This window comes from Talpa europaea (assembly GCF_964194135.1).
Source record: "Talpa europaea genome assembly, chromosome: 6".
In the NCBI taxonomy this organism is placed as follows: domain Eukaryota; kingdom Metazoa; phylum Chordata; class Mammalia; order Eulipotyphla; family Talpidae; genus Talpa; species Talpa europaea.
This window is the reverse complement of record NC_140072.1, coordinates 583,530-597,696: the sequence shown is the minus strand read 5'-3', so window position 1 is coordinate 597,696 and position 14,167 is coordinate 583,530. Positions and strand designations below refer to the sequence as shown.

Genomic DNA, 14,167 nt, shown 5'->3' with positions numbered 1-14,167 from the left:
AGCACTCACACCCCAGCCAGGGCACCCACACCCCAGCCAGGGCACCCACACCCCAGCCAGGGCACCCACAGCCACCTAGAGCACTCACACCCCAGCCAGGGCACCCACACCCCAGCCAGGGCACCCACACCCCAGCCAGGGCACCCACAGCCACCTAGAGCACCCACACCCCATCCAGAGCACCCACACCCCAGCCAGGGCACCCACAGCCACCTAGAGCTTGCCAACCTCGCGGGCAGCTCTGGAAGCGCTGCCCAGCACGTGACCCGCTGCTCCGGACGGCCCGGCCCCGCCCCACGGGCCCTGCCCCGGCCCCGCCCCACGCCCTCCGTCCACTGACAGCCTGAAGAGCCCGGGCCTCAGCCCCGCCCCAAGGCCACGCCCCCAAATAGCCACGCCCCCACGGGCCCCGCCGGCTGGCGTCATCGACCCGCGCCGTCGCGACCAGCGGAAGTCGGGTGCGGGCCGCGGCGCGGGATGGTGGCCGGCGGGCCGTGAGCGATGCCCCGGCTCCTGGGCGCGGCGTGCGGGGTCGTGTGGGTGGCCGTGCGCTGCGGGGGCCGCTGCGGCGGCGCGCCCGGCATGTTCTACGCGGTGCGGCGGGGCCGCCAGCCCGGGGTCTTCCTGACCTGGTGAGCGCGCCCCAGCTCCTCGGCCGGCCGGCCGCGCACACCCGGCCCGGGGCCCGGCACGGCCTGGGGGGCGGACGGGGCGAGCCGCGCGTCGGGTCGCGGCGCGGCCGGAAGTTCGGGGGCTGTTAGTGGGACCCGAACCCGAGCTGCCGACCCCGCGCCGCCGGCCGCGGACGCCCCTGCGCCTGTTCCCCGGGCAGCCGCGCTGCTGAGGAGCAGCGGCTCAGAAGTGGCCGCGCGCCGATGAAATACTTTTAGGACTTTTTACAAGGGCCCAAGGAAGCCTGGCGCTGAGGAAAGCCTCAGGGCGCCCGCGTCCTGGCCGGCTGGCCCGTCTGCAGAGGGTGGCGGGGCTTCACGTAACCCGACACTGGAAGGCGTGACCCGCGCCCTCTAAGAGTCCACGGCCCCCCTTTCCCACACATTTTCCTACCCTAAGAAGAGAATCAGCGAGAAGGGGACCAGCAAATGGGTGGCGTAAGGGGCTCGCGTCGCCTCTGTTGCAGGAACGAATGTCGAGCCCAGGTGGACCGGTTTCCTGCTGCCAGATTTAAGAAGTTCCCCACGGAGGAGGAGGCCTGGGCCTTTGTGAGAAAGTCCTCCAGCCCTGATGGTTCGGAAGGTACTCACCACTCGTCTGGCTTTTTAAACGGTTCGAATCTAAGCTTTTCATGACCATGTGCACTGGTCTCTACATCTGCCCTCTGCTCAGATCCAGGAGAGCTGACTTCTTCCATCTTTCCATCTTACCAACTAGGAAACAGGCTGGAGGCGGTTTAGCTCAGTGCTTCCTGCCAGTGGCAGTTTGAGGGTCAGACCAGGACTTGGACCTGCTGCACCATTCAGTGTCCTCACTGGCCTATTTCCAGCTGTAAAGAGCACCTGGAGTGGCTAGCAGGTTGAGCGGGGTGCCGAGTGAAGTGACGAGTGTGGCTCCTTTCGTGGTGTGCACCTGTGGGATGCGCCCTGTTCACTTAGGCCAGAGTTGCAGAGCGGCGCCACCGCTGCTGCCAGTTTCACGAGTTACAGAGATAGAGTTCATTGAAGCAGAAGGTCTGACCAGGGACATCAGGCATGCAGGACTGAGGATGACTCTTCAGAGCACAAAGTATGCCTTGTCGCCCCTCGGAGGGTGATTTTTGTTGATGCCACTCATCCTTTCCTGTTCCAGTGGATTGAGCAGAGAGCAGTTTGAGTCAGCTTCTTTTGAATTGTCTCCCTAGTGCCCACCAGGCAGCTTGAACATGGAATGGCTGCCCCTTGGGGTTCCTCACAACTGGGCAAAGCGGGTTGCACAGGGATCTGGTCTGAAGGCTGGTTTAGGGAGCAGGCGCCTCGCTTGTGCATCTGCTTCCCCCCTTCTCTCCAGCAGCTTTAACAGGTTCTTATTGGCAGACATTCTCACCAGGGGAGAAATCACTTGGGGACAGAAAGTGGGTTTGGAAAGAGGACTTCTTATGGTTGGATTTCTTGACATCCCCTGCCACCCCCCTTTGCAGGTTTTTTGTTTTAACCAATTCATATCTCAGCTCTTTTAATTGAGGTATGATTCCGTTTGTTGGGTACACTGAATCTGAAGACGATCTATTCCTTTATATCTATGGGCCTAACTTCTCTAAAAGTTTATAGAGACCTAGTCAGTGACTTAGGTTAGTAAGTTGGGATTTCACATCTTTAATGTTGGGGTACCACACAAAGCAAGAGTGTCAGCCCCTTTCCAGTTTCCTTATTTTTTTTTTAAAGGTCTATGCATACAAGAACTGGAGTGTAAGCCAGAGGTGTGGGAGGTGAGAGGTAAGTCTCTCACCAGAGACAGAGTGGGGAGCAGAACAGGTGGATCCACTGAAATCTACTGCTGAGGGGAGCATTGAGGAGACAGGAGAGGTCTGCTGCACCCTGTGGGTCGGCTCTCTGGCCGGGGATTGAACTGTGTGCTGCAGAGTCTGGCAATAGCTTGATAACGTTACATTTAACCCCTGCACCACCAGAAAGGCCCTAGTTTCCTTCTTTAATAACAGTTTCAACTTAACTTATTCTTATTTGGGTATTATTGAGCTATTTGTTAGTTATTGTGGTTTATATATGCTGAGTTAGGGTTAATTTAAAGAAAAAAATTACAATTTTATGAAGAAAAAATTTCTGACAGCCCTCATATCCTTTTTTTTTTTTTTTTTTTTAAGATTTATTTTTATGCAAGAGCTGGGGTACAGGCCAGAGGCGCAGGAGGGTGAGAGGATTCACCAGAGACAGAGTGGGGAGCAGAACAGGCAGACGACAGAAATACACTGCTGAGGGGAGCAGCGGGCACGACAGGAGAGGTCTGCCGCGCCATGTGGGATCCTCGCCAGCCGGCAGGGATCAAATTGGTGCTGTAGAAGCTGCGAACAGCTTCACAGCACGGCGCTCAACCCACTGCACCACCGGGGAGGCCCGCTCATCTCCTTTTCTTTCAGTCTCTTACCTGTACTTTAAGAATTTTGACTCCACTGTAAAACCTACAGTGTTAATAGTAGATGAAAGCAGTATTTATGTCATTGTCAAAATCCTAGAAAATTTCACTTTGACCTGCACCTGCGTATTTAGGGCTTACTTCTGTAAAACCAGAGGAACAGTTTATGGGGACTAGACGGTGACAGGAATGTGACGGAGCGGGAGTCTCACACGTTGTGCTAAATGTGGCGGTGATGCGAGTTTCGCCCTGGTGACCTTGTTGTTCTGCAGCTGAGAGGTTGTGCAGGCAGGGGAGCTTTGGCTTCCCCCCTCTTTTCAGTGAGCATTAGAGCCCCGTCTCTCTGTCCCTGGCGTAGGGGTTTAGAGGTGAAAGTGAAAGCTCTCGTGGTGGATTAAGGTTGTTGTGTTGGAGATAGTCACCCCCTGTGCCCCGACCCCACTTTACACAACAATAATCTAAGAAAAGCAGCTTCAGACCACCCGGCCTGGGGCCTCAGTTAACAGAAGCCGTAGGGTTTGAATCCGTGGACTGAGTTAAGTTGAAACTGGCTTGTGTGCCCAGCTCTGACTCCCCTTCTGCGGGGGTGCCTGAGTGAGAGCCCCTGCTCCAGCAGGCCGAGTGTGCGCGAGCTGAGCGCACCTCGAGCCGCCGGCCGGCCGGGCTGCACACCCGCTCCGCAGCGGCACCGGCCTGCCTCTCTTTTCTGACACCAGCCGTTTGTTTATGGCTGCACCTGCCTCGCAGCTCCCTGGGGCTCTCGTGGTGCCGCGGGCTGGAGCGTCGGGGCGGGAGGCAGGAGTGGTGCCTCGGAGACCACTCACTCCGTGGACAGGGTGTCGCGCTTGTTCTTTTTGGAAAGGGCCCCTTGGATTTTCACACTGTGGACAACCCCGAGGGGTTCAGAGCTCTTGGCAACTCTGCCACCGCCTTGGGGAGCACGCTCTGCGCAGACTCTGCTGTCTCGTTGCTCTTAAGGCGCTCGCCTGAGCCACCTTGGGCTGATTTCACCGGCTTCAGAGTGAGGTGGGGGCCACATGCAGAGGGGCTGGAGCCTGGCTTGCTGAATTGCTGGATTCTTCATCCGTTCATGTTGCATCCATGGTTTCCACTTTTGAGTAGACGCTCTTTTTCAGGGAAGAAAAGTCCGCTTGGACAAGAGTCACAAGGGAGAGCAAACAAGCGCCTCCGAGAGCCCTCCGAGGACGACGGGGCGCAGCCCGGGGAGCCCTGTGCGAAGCTCGGGCGGCAGGACGCCGGCGCAGCCCCTTGCGTGAGCAGGGACACCTTTTCCTACATGGGTACACCTGCCTCGGCACTTCAGTGTCTAGTGTGTGGTCTAGCGTGCGGAAACGTCCCATTGAGCGGGGGACACTTGAGCTGATGTTTAGCATCCTCGTTCTTAGCTGGGGAGGTCACTGGAGACCTCTGAGGTTACTCTTTTATATTTGCTCCCCTGCTGCAGGATGGGTAACATTTTGGACACCCTCGGAAAAATCACTCCATAGGCCACTAGCGGAACACACTGTAATCTTCTGAAGTGACAGTGTTCCCCGTGCGCACGGCCTTTCACGTCACTCTGGGAAAAGGGAAGACACAGCTTCCTGAAACGGGAGAGGCCCTGGGGAGCTCCTGGTTATAAACGCGCCTGCGCCTGAGCCTTTTATAGTCAGTTTTCGCAGACAGAAGCAGCCCTGCCTTATCCTGCAGAGCAAGAGGCCCTGAATACCCCCTAGTTCCAGGAAGGCCTCTGCTTCCGACACAGCCTGTGAGGCTCCCTTTTGTCACTGACACTTGTGGACAGACAGTCGGAATACGTAGTGTCTTTTGTATAAATCATGTATTTGTAGGTTCAGATGTCCAAGGAAAACCAGCAGGCACTGCCTTGTCACCTTATCAGAAGTAGAAATCAGCTTTGCAGTTGCATGGAAAACAAAGCCAATGGCCTTGCCGGGGTGACTTGCCAGTGGCCATCAAAGCAGCTTATTTGTGGGGAGACGGGGGAAGCCCTGCAGTTGCTTGAAGGCACCGAGCAAGGGGCTGCTGGGCTCTGGCAGTGGTCGCCTCGTGTTACATGTCAGACCCGGCGGATCTGGGGAGCTCGCCCAGCACGTGTTGCTCGGCCCCGGTCCACTTTGGGATGTCTCCTGTGCCCCGAGAGTCCGCTGCTGTCCTGGTGGCAGCCACCTCAGGAGATGCCCATGCCTGCCTGTTAGGCCCTGGCAGCCTGACTTTCTGTTGCTGCTGAGAGCGGCCTCACGTCAGTCCTTGTCTTTATTTTTCACATTCGCACGTTGGGACAGTCTGTGCGTTGGTCGGACCCTTTGTTGACCAAAAGACGCAGACAGGACACGGCCCCTTGGTGGCCGGATGCTGAGCAGAACCAGGATGTCAGTGGGCAGCTCCGGGTCCCAGGGCACAGCTTGTCTGCAGGGACCCCGGAGTGAGCTCGGCCCCTGCCTGCCTGAGGGCCCTACAGGGAGGAGTGGGGAGCAGCACTGGCACTGCAGGGCCTGGGTTTGCTGAGCCATGGCCTTGGCCTTGCCTGGTAGGCGCCCCAGAAACCAAGAGAGTTCAAGTGAAACGTGTCAAGTGCCCGTGAAGGGGGGTGGGGGGTGCCTCTCCCAGAGGAAAGACTGACCTGGTGTCATTGAGTCCTGCCCAGCTGAATGTGTGTCCTGCCCAGCGCTGCTGGGCGCTGGCTGCAGGGGCGGGCCACCGCACTCACCCAGCCTTCCTCCGCAGGTGAGTCCGTCGTGGTCTACACTGACGGCTGCTGCTCCAGCAACGGGCGCAGGAGGGCGCGAGCTGGGATCGGAGTCTACTGGGGGCCCGGCCATCCTCTGTAAGTGAGCAAATGAGTTGGAATTTTCAAGCTTCGGATTGAAGCAAATTATCTGCCAGAACGTGTGGAACAGGCCGGCGTGCAGATTGGTGGCTTGGGAGCCAGCTCTGCCCGGGACGGTGGGGACAGGCCCCTGCGCGTGCGCACCTGGCGGCCGTGTCCCTCAGAATGTGAGCCCCTCCACATGGCTCTCCCGCCTGGAGCCCTGACGTGTCTGTGTGGCTCGCTGAGAAGAGTTTACACCAGCAGAGCCTCGTGGCCCAGAGAGTCATGCATCCCTGGGTGGTGGTTTGGAGGGCACCAAGCAGGCCCCGACTTGGGCCCTGTCTCATCCCTCTGTCGTGGTGGAGTGAGCTTCCAGGCCCCTTGTTGCTCACCCATGGACGCCCAGTGGGTGATGTGCATGTGGGCGTTCACGTGGGCCCGGCCTGGGACTGCACAGGGACGAGGCTGGGCAGCAGGGGTGTGGCTGGTGAGCTGCTCGTGGTGGCCCCCACACCCCTCGGCTGGTCACCCTTGCCTCCTGGGAGTTCACTGGGGCCTGTGGGGGCGGGGACCTGGTGTGGCGTGCGTGCGTGGCCTGGTGTCTGCTGAGGTTGTCCGGGCAGCGCTGGAGTGCACTCTCCGCATCGGGCCCACGCTCCTGGGACGCCCCCGCGCTTCTCAGGAGGGTGCTGGTAGCGGCGGCCCTTGGCGGCCGTGTTCTCTGGTGCTTTCATGTCTTCATAGCGTCCAAATGACTTTGAGAATTTGCTTTATAATTTTATTTTCCTTTGTGCTGTTTTGAAACCAGGAACGTAGGCATTAGACTTCCTGGGCGACAGACAAACCAAAGAGCAGAGATTCATGTAAGTTCTCGGTAGATCTCGCACGAGGCCTGAGCTTCTCCTCAGCCCCGACTGCACGCGCGCGGACACTCAGGACACTCACCCACTTACGTTGGGATTAGTGACAGTGTCGGAGGGTGGGAATTTTCCAGAAAAGTCCTGAAACTCGTTTCAAATAGAGGAGGCTTGTCCGGGTGGTCTTATTCCCGGAGAGGCTAATCTGCACGGTCAGCACAGGGAGGGTGCGCGTGCCTGCGCAGTGGTTCTGAACGTGGTTGCGTGGAGCATCGTGCAGTACCTGCAGTTGACACACCTGTTTTCTCAAGGCAGCCTGCAAAGCCCTGGAACAGGCGAAGGCCCAGCACATCAGCAAGCTGGTCCTCTACACGGACAGCATGTTCACTATCAACGGTGAGCCCCGCATGCCGGCTGGCAGGGCAGCCCCGCAACGCGGGGGAGTTGAAGCTTGGAGTCTAGGCTCCAGCTGCCGTGCGTGCCTCTCCCCTGCCCTCGTGGCCGTGGCATCCAGGGTGTCACCACGTGGCTTGCAGACTGCTCCTTCGGGAAATGGTGTGGGGCAGGGGCGGTGCTGATGGGGCACGGAGGTGGCGTCTTGGGCTGAGGCCTGAGCCGGGCCTAGTGCAGGGGCCCGTTCCCGGGCTGCTCAGAACAGGGCTGACGTCTGTGGGGAAGGCCGGCCAGAACACTCCAGATCAGCTGACGGCCAGGAGGTGCTCTCTCGTAGGCATCACGAATTGGGTTCAAGGTTGGAAGAAAAACGGCTGGAAGACGAGTTCAGGGAAGGACGTGATCAACAAGGAGGACTTCGTGCAGCTGGAGAGGCTGGCGCAGGGCATGGACATCCAGTGGGTGAGTCCCAGCTGGGGCTGCGGGGCTAACAGGGGTGGGGGGACTCCACATGATGGGTGACTGAGGTCAGCGACTGCTTCTGCGGGTCGGCGCCAGCAGGCTCACCCGGCGCGATGCTCAATTGGGGGGCCCTGGGCCCCGCCCAGCCGGCACCCCACGGAAGGCTGCTGGGCGGTCAGCCTCTGGGTTTCTTGGCAGTTGGTCATAACATTAAAGCTAATTTAATAAAAACTAAATTAAATCAATTAAAATTAAGTTGCGTGATCAGGCCTTAGTAAAATGTTTCTGCCAAAATCGAAGATTTTTCCTCATATCTGAAGATTTCTTAATATTATTTTTTCAAACGACACAGCAAGTTAAACTGCAGGCGTTGGGCCTCCCCGGTGGCGCAGCGGTTGAGCGCTGGGTTGCGAAGCTGCCCGCGGCCTCTTCGCCACCGGTTCAATCCCCGGCTGCTCCCCGGCCCCCGGAGGAGGGTCCCGCATGGCGCGCAGACCTCTCCTGCCGCCCGCTGCTCCCCTCAGCAGTGCCCTTCGGTCCTTCTGCCTGCTCTGCTCCCCGCTCTGGCTCTGGTGAATCCTCTCACCCTCCCGCGCTTCTGACTGTACCCAGTGCTTGTATAAACAAAACAAACAAACAAATAAAATAAATAAAAACATGCCTCTATAAAAAAAAAAAAAATCTTTAAACTGCAGGCGTTGCCTTGGCCTCGGCGGCCTCCCAGGACCTGAGGTTGTTAGGCCTGCCTCTCACCACGCCCTCAGAAACACGCGCTGCCTCTAAGCCGCACTTGGGGAGGATGCAGTGTCCTGTTTCGGGTCCCTCCTGCCCACACGGGCTGGCTGGGGAGCTCCTTCAGCCCCAGGTGGGCGGGAGCGGCGCAGGCTGTGAGTGGAGTCGGGGGTGGGGGGTGCTGCTCTGCAGTGTCGCTGCCCTGAGGGCTGTTCTGCAGAGGCAGCTGCTGCGTGTGGGAGGCATCAGTAAAGCTGAGGACACTATTTATTTAACAGATGCACGTGCCTGGTCATTCGGGGTTCAGAGGCAACGAAGAAGCCGACAGATTAGCCAGAGAAGGAGCCAGACAGCCTGAAGACTGAGCGAGACCCTTCACCCCTGGAGAAGCGGGCGCCCCGGTGGCTTGTGCCTTTCCTGCTGGCGCCTGCAGGATGGACCTGGGGCAGGGTGCTGGCGAGCTTCAGACGGACCGGAAGGCAGGCCGGCCACGGGCTGAGAGGGCCCAGTGGGCAATAAATTGGGCACCCTTGAGGCCCGAGGGCTGGTGAGGCTTCTGCATCCTGCTCGATGGGCTCGGCTCCGCTCAGCATGCCCGCGGTCGGGCAGGCGGCTTAGGGCTTCGACTGGAGAAGGGGCGGACAGACGGGGTTTAGACGTTTACTCGGTGGGGCTGAGCCTTCGCCCCAGGTGGGCCTGGCCGTCTGTGCCCTTCAAGGAAGGCACTGCCAGGGGAGGGGTGTGGCCCAGAGGTGGTGTGGCCGGGATGGGAGCGTGGGGCCGGGATCCCCATGGTGAGTGCTGAGCACGGCCCGTCTCCAGGGGGTCGCATCGAGGGGGAAAAATCTGTTGAGACATTTCCCTGCGGAACACTGCGAGGTTGAAGAACTGGCCTTGGTTGTTCACTTCTCGCCTGTTCGTGGAGACAAGCAGGAGAGGACTCACCGCATGCGGAGCTTAGGCATTATTACTGCCCATGCTGCTCACATTGCCAGCCCCTGGCCAGAAGAGGGTGCGGACCAGGCCCGAGGGCACGCGGGCCCGACTCCAGCCCCGCTGGCCATTTGGCTAGGCTTTCCTCAGTCTCTACTGAAGTTCCGTCCCACCTGCCGGCCCCTCCAGGTCGTCTGGGAGGAGCCTGGGCAGGCCCATCGGCCCATCCTGGATGTGCTGGGCTGCTCCCGCGCCGTCCATCTGTTCTGCGTGTCACCAGCGCAGGCCACTCGCTGGCCTTCACCCTCTGCCGTTGTCGCTTTTCCCTGACCCCGAATCGTGGCTGCTGTGCCCTGCTGGAGGGGATGCCCCGCTGCTGCTACTCCCTGAGCCCCGCCACTGTGCAGGCCCTTGAGCCGCCCGCCCTGCTGGTGCTCTGGGCCCTCCTGGTCCCTCCTGGTCCCTCCTGCTCCAGGCCTGCAGTGGGCTGTTCCTCTAAGGCAGAGGGCTGTTTCACATCAGGTGCTGGTTGGCCATTGTTTCCAGGATTTTCCAGTGGACAGGTGCCCTCGGGACGATCCCGCCAGCACAGACTCAGGCTTTCGGCCTACCCTCTGCTCAACTGTTTCCCCAAGACTCCCGGATCTCCAGAGTGGCCGGGTGAGGAGCCGGCCTACTCGCTGCTCCCCCTCAGCATCCCGGGGGCACTGCATCATGGCCCGCAGCCTTGGGGGGTGGCGCTGGGGGCCTGGGCAGGCCCAGGACCTTGGGCCGCCTCCAGCCAGTGTGGGCACTCGCTGGCTTGTTGAAATCCTTGGCCCTGCACAGCCTTCCGCGGCGGGGAGCGCCAGGCCTGTGATAGGCCCGCGCCCGCGTGGCGGGGGCAGCTCAGCGGCCTGGCTGCAGGCGCGGGAGCACAGACGGCCCCGCGGGGCTGAGGACCGCCCCGCGGTGCGGGGAGACTGCCGGGGCTCTCACCGGTCAGGGAGGACGCGGCCCGCCGGAGAGTGGGTGGTGGCTGGGGCTGCGGCCGCGAGCGCGGGGTGGGGCGGGTGGGGGCCGTGACCCGGGCGGCGACCAGGTGGGCACAGGGGGTGACACACACGTGCGCTCCGGCGCCGCGTGTCCGGGCCCGGGCGATGTCCCGCCTCCAAGCCCGCGGGTTCCCCGATTCCGGCCGAGCGCGCGGCGCCCCTCGGGGCTGGGGAGGTCGGCGCCGCGGCCCGCGCAGCCGGGCTGGGGTCCAGGCGCCTAAACGCGGAGCCCGAGGGCCGGGGAGAGGGAGCTCGCGTCGCTCCCGGGGCCGCACACCCCGAGGGCGGCGCGGGCGGGCCCGGGGCACTGGACGGCCGCCCGCGCCCGGCGGGACAAACGGCCGCGCAGAGGCGGTTCCGCAGCGGGGGCCGCCGCCGCCGCGCTCGGGGGGCGGGGCCAGGGCGGGGCGGAGGGGCGTGTTCTCGCCGGGGCGGGGCCAGGGCGGGGGGCGGGGTCAGGCTGTGGGCGGGGCCCCGGGCGGGGGCGGGGCCAGGCTGCGGGCAGGAATGGGCGGGGCTCAGAGCTGGGGCGGGGTCAGCGCTGGGGGCGGGGTCCGGCGGGGCTGGGGGCGGGCCATCAGGGTCGGGGCCAGCCGGGCTCGGGCTGCAGCGGGGCGGGCGGGTCGCGCGCCGACGGCAGACATGGTGCAGGCCTGGTACATGGACGACTCCGACGACGACCCGAGGCGGCCCCACCGCGCCGAGCCCGACCGTCCGGTCGACCTGGAGCAGCTGCGCCGTCTCGGGGTCCTTTACTGGAAGGTGCGCGGGCACGGGGTGCGGCCCGGGCTCCCGAGGCGGGCGGAGGGACCGGTCCCCACTCAGGCACCCCGAGTTCCCGCGCAAACGCACACGCTACACCGAATGGGGGGGGCGGCCAATGGCCATGACAGGGCCTGGGAGCGGTGCGCATGCTCAGTGGCGGAGCCTGCGATCAGGCGCTGTGTTGCCTAGGCACTGCGCGCATGCTCAGTGGCGGGGCCGGTGCCCGGCGCTCTGCGGTGCCTAGGCGCTGCGCGCATGCTCAGTGGTGGAGCCTGCGATCAGGCGCTGTGTTGCCTAGGCACTGCGCGCATGCTCGGTGGCGGGGCGGGGGTTCGGGCGCTCTGCGTTGCCTAGGCACTGCGCGCATGCTCAGTGGCGGGGCCGGGGGTCGGCCGCTCTGCGTTGCTAGGCACTGCGCGCATGCTCAGGGCGCCGCCGCGGGTCCTCGTGGCTCCTCACTCTCCCCGGCTCGAGGCACCCCGGGGCCGGCGCGCCGTGCACGCGCCCTGCCGTCCGCCGTGTTAGCCCCTCCGGCCGCGCTGCGCGGGCTTGGGCTTAGCCGCTGCTGCCCGCAGTGTCCCTGATCCCTGTGGCTCCCGGGGCGCAGTGCCCTGCTTGGCTGTGGCCGAGGCCCGTGGTGACACCCCCGCCCCGGTGACCGCGCGGGCGGGGAGTCGTCCTCGCAGAGATGACTCGCGCGCTGGGATATGCCGGGGCTTGCCCTTCAGCAGCTGCGCAACGGGCGTCGCCGGGACCGGAGGCTGAGGGCGCTGGCCTGAGGCAGCGGCGCTCACTGACCCGAGGGACAGATGTGCGCCCGGTGCACAGGGACAGGTGTGCCCAGTGCAAAGGGACAGGTGTGCGCCTGTGCAAAGGGACAGGTGTGCCCAGTACAAAGGGACAGGCTTGCCCAGTACAAAGGGACAGGTGTGCCCAGTACAAAGGGACAGGTGTGCCCAGTGCAGAGGGACAGGTGTGCGCCTGTGGAAAGGGACAGGTGTGCCCAGTGCAAAGGGACAGGTGTGCACCTGTGCAAAGGGTGCCGGGGACTTGGCTGGAGGCGCTGCCAGGACCAGGGCCAGGACGGCGCCAGGTGGATTTGGAAAGAAGCTGAGTCACCCTTTCTGGTCTAGAAGGTGGTTTGTTTCTTTAAGAAAAGGAAATAGGGCAGAGGATAAAGGCCCAGGGCCAGAGACAGAAGCCTTTTGTCCCCGGGTGGCCTTGGGTTCATTGGTCAGCACCAGGCCTCGGGGGGACGCCCCACTGGGCGGGGGCACGGGCGGGGGTGTGGGGGGGTCAGCAGCTGCCTCAGCCTCCGCAGACCCACTTCCATGTTACACTCTTAGCTGGATGCTGACAAGTTCGAGAGTGACCCGGAGCTGGAAAAGATCCGCAGAGAAAGGAGCTACTCCTGGATGGACATCATAACCATCAGCAGAGACACACTGCCCAATTACGAGGAAAAGGTAAAGCAGCTGGAAGGGCGCGCCCAGCACCCGGCAACAGCTCTTCTCTGACGCCTCTATTTCGGCTTTGCAGCAGAGGGAGGGTCTGGCCGGGCGCCACCAGGCTTCCTTCCCTCCTGAGGTGCTGCCGCCTCGCCCCGGGCTCAGGCTCTTTCCCCCAAACTTGCCGCCCTTTTATTAGCCAGTACGAAACGCCAGACGGCCACCACACAGCCAGCGGGGGACAGTCCCCTGCCACGGCCAGCCTGCGGCGGGTCTCGGGCTGTGCCCCATGTGTCCTGCACGGCCACCCCCCGACACGCACCTGGCGTGTCACCTTTCTGCAGCCGGTGAAGGCCCACGAGGGGCTGCTGGGCCCACGAAGCCCTGCTCTGGGCACAGCACCTGCGGCCCAGCTGCGGAGGCTGCGGTGACCTGGCCTGTGGGCACCGGCTCCCTCCTCCCGCTGCTGCAGGCGTGTGCAGGCTCTCAGGGCTGCCTTCCGCGCCCCAGATTAAGACGTTCTACGAGGAGCACCTGCACCTGGACGAGGAGATCCGCTACGTCCTGGAGGGCAGTGGCTACTTTGACGTGAGGGACGCGGAGGACAAGTGGATCCGGATCTTCATGGAGAAGGGGGATCTAATCACGCTGCCGGCCGGCATCTACCACCGCTTCACGCTGGACGAGCAGGTGCCCTTCCCTGGCGGGTCTGCGGGCGAGGGGCGGCCCCACGTCTGCAGGGAGGGCGGCGCCCGGGCTTGGCTGGCGGAGCGAGGCGTCCCGCGCTGCTGCCCGACGGTGCCACGTCCGTGTCTTCCAGAACTACGTGAAGGCCATGCGGCTGTTCGCGGGCGAGCCCAAGTGGACTGCCTACAACCGGCCAGCCGACCACTTCGAGGCGCGGGGCCGGTACTTGGCATTCCTGTTGCAGACGGCGTAGTGGGCCCTGCAGGGAGTTGGGGTGCCTCCCTGCCGTGCCCCCCAGACCGAGTCTGGGGCGCTTCCCCGCAAGATCCTGCGACCCCAGCACCTTCCCATGGCGCCAGCCCCACCCCACGCGAGCCACCCACGGGTGCAGACCCCTTGGGCCTGGATGGGGCCTCTGGTGACGCCTGTCTGCACCCGTGTGAGCTGTGACCCCAGGAAGGGCTCACCAGATGGAAGAAATGGCACCCAAAACTGAGAGGGTGGGGGGCTCCCCCATGGTGCTGACGTCCAGAATAAAGCAGCCGCCTGCTATGCCGCTGGATCAGAGTTGCCTCTGCCCAGGGGCTGGTCATGAACCCACTCAGGCCCCCCAGGCCTGTCCATGGGGTGTAACGCCGGCCTTGGGGACCTCAGGGTGGGGCTCCAGGTGACCCCTGCTGTCGTTGGGTACGGTGACAGTGTCGAGCTTGAAACCCAAGGATGCCGTATTTGTTATCCTGGAAATCCCCCAAAGTCCATGTTTTGGGCTTTTTAAGCCATTGAAGCTGGATAAAAACCTTGTTAAACCCCCCTCCTCCCCTCAGCTCGCACCGCGCTGAGGAAGCCCAGCCCTGGCCCTCGAGGTCAGCTCTGCAGCTCAGGGTGGACGTGTGCGCAGGCCAGGGGCCGAGGTGGTGGTCAGGGCTGGGGAGTGGGTTCTGGGGC

General features: G+C 62.7%; 2 protein-coding genes across 2 annotated transcripts; both read left to right on the top strand.

The window, feature by feature from the left end:
- Nucleotides 1-578: 578 nt before the first annotated feature.
- On the top strand, nt 579-8,873 carry RNASEH1 (ribonuclease H1). The gene is made up of 8 exons (XM_084235248.1): nt 579-632; nt 1,139-1,254; nt 4,218-4,382; nt 5,827-5,926; nt 6,720-6,774; nt 7,080-7,164; nt 7,499-7,623; nt 8,634-8,873. Exons 1-8 carry the CDS (start codon nt 583-585, stop codon nt 8,718-8,720), a joined length of 783 nt encoding a protein of 260 aa, XP_084091374.1. The 5' UTR covers nt 579-582; the 3' UTR covers nt 8,721-8,873.
- A 2,091-nt stretch (nt 8,874-10,964) lies between these two features.
- On the top strand, nt 10,965-14,071 carry ADI1 (acireductone dioxygenase 1; the record flags this gene model as incomplete). Its single annotated transcript, XM_084235322.1, has 4 exons — nt 10,965-11,084; nt 12,434-12,553; nt 13,046-13,225; nt 13,356-14,071. The coding sequence occupies 4 exons, from the start codon at nt 10,965-10,967 to the stop codon at nt 13,473-13,475; spliced, it is 540 nt and encodes a 179-aa protein (XP_084091448.1). The 3' UTR covers nt 13,476-14,071.
- Between the last annotated feature and the right edge of the window lie 96 nt (nt 14,072-14,167).

What these genes read in the sequence shown, in the direction of transcription:
- RNASEH1 (XM_084235248.1), top strand. Translation starts at nt 583, where the DNA reads ATGTTCTACGCGGTGCGGCGGGGCCGCCAGCCCGGGGTCTTCCTGACC. An exon ending in CCCGGGGTCTTCCTGACCTG is followed by an intron (nt 633 to 1,138) that starts GTGAGCGCGCCC and finishes CCTCTGTTGCAG; the next exon opens with GAACGAATGTCGAGCCCAGG. An exon ending in TGGGGGCCCGGCCATCCTCT is followed by an intron (nt 5,927 to 6,719) that starts GTAAGTGAGCAA and finishes TTTTGAAACCAG; the next exon opens with GAACGTAGGCATTAGACTTC.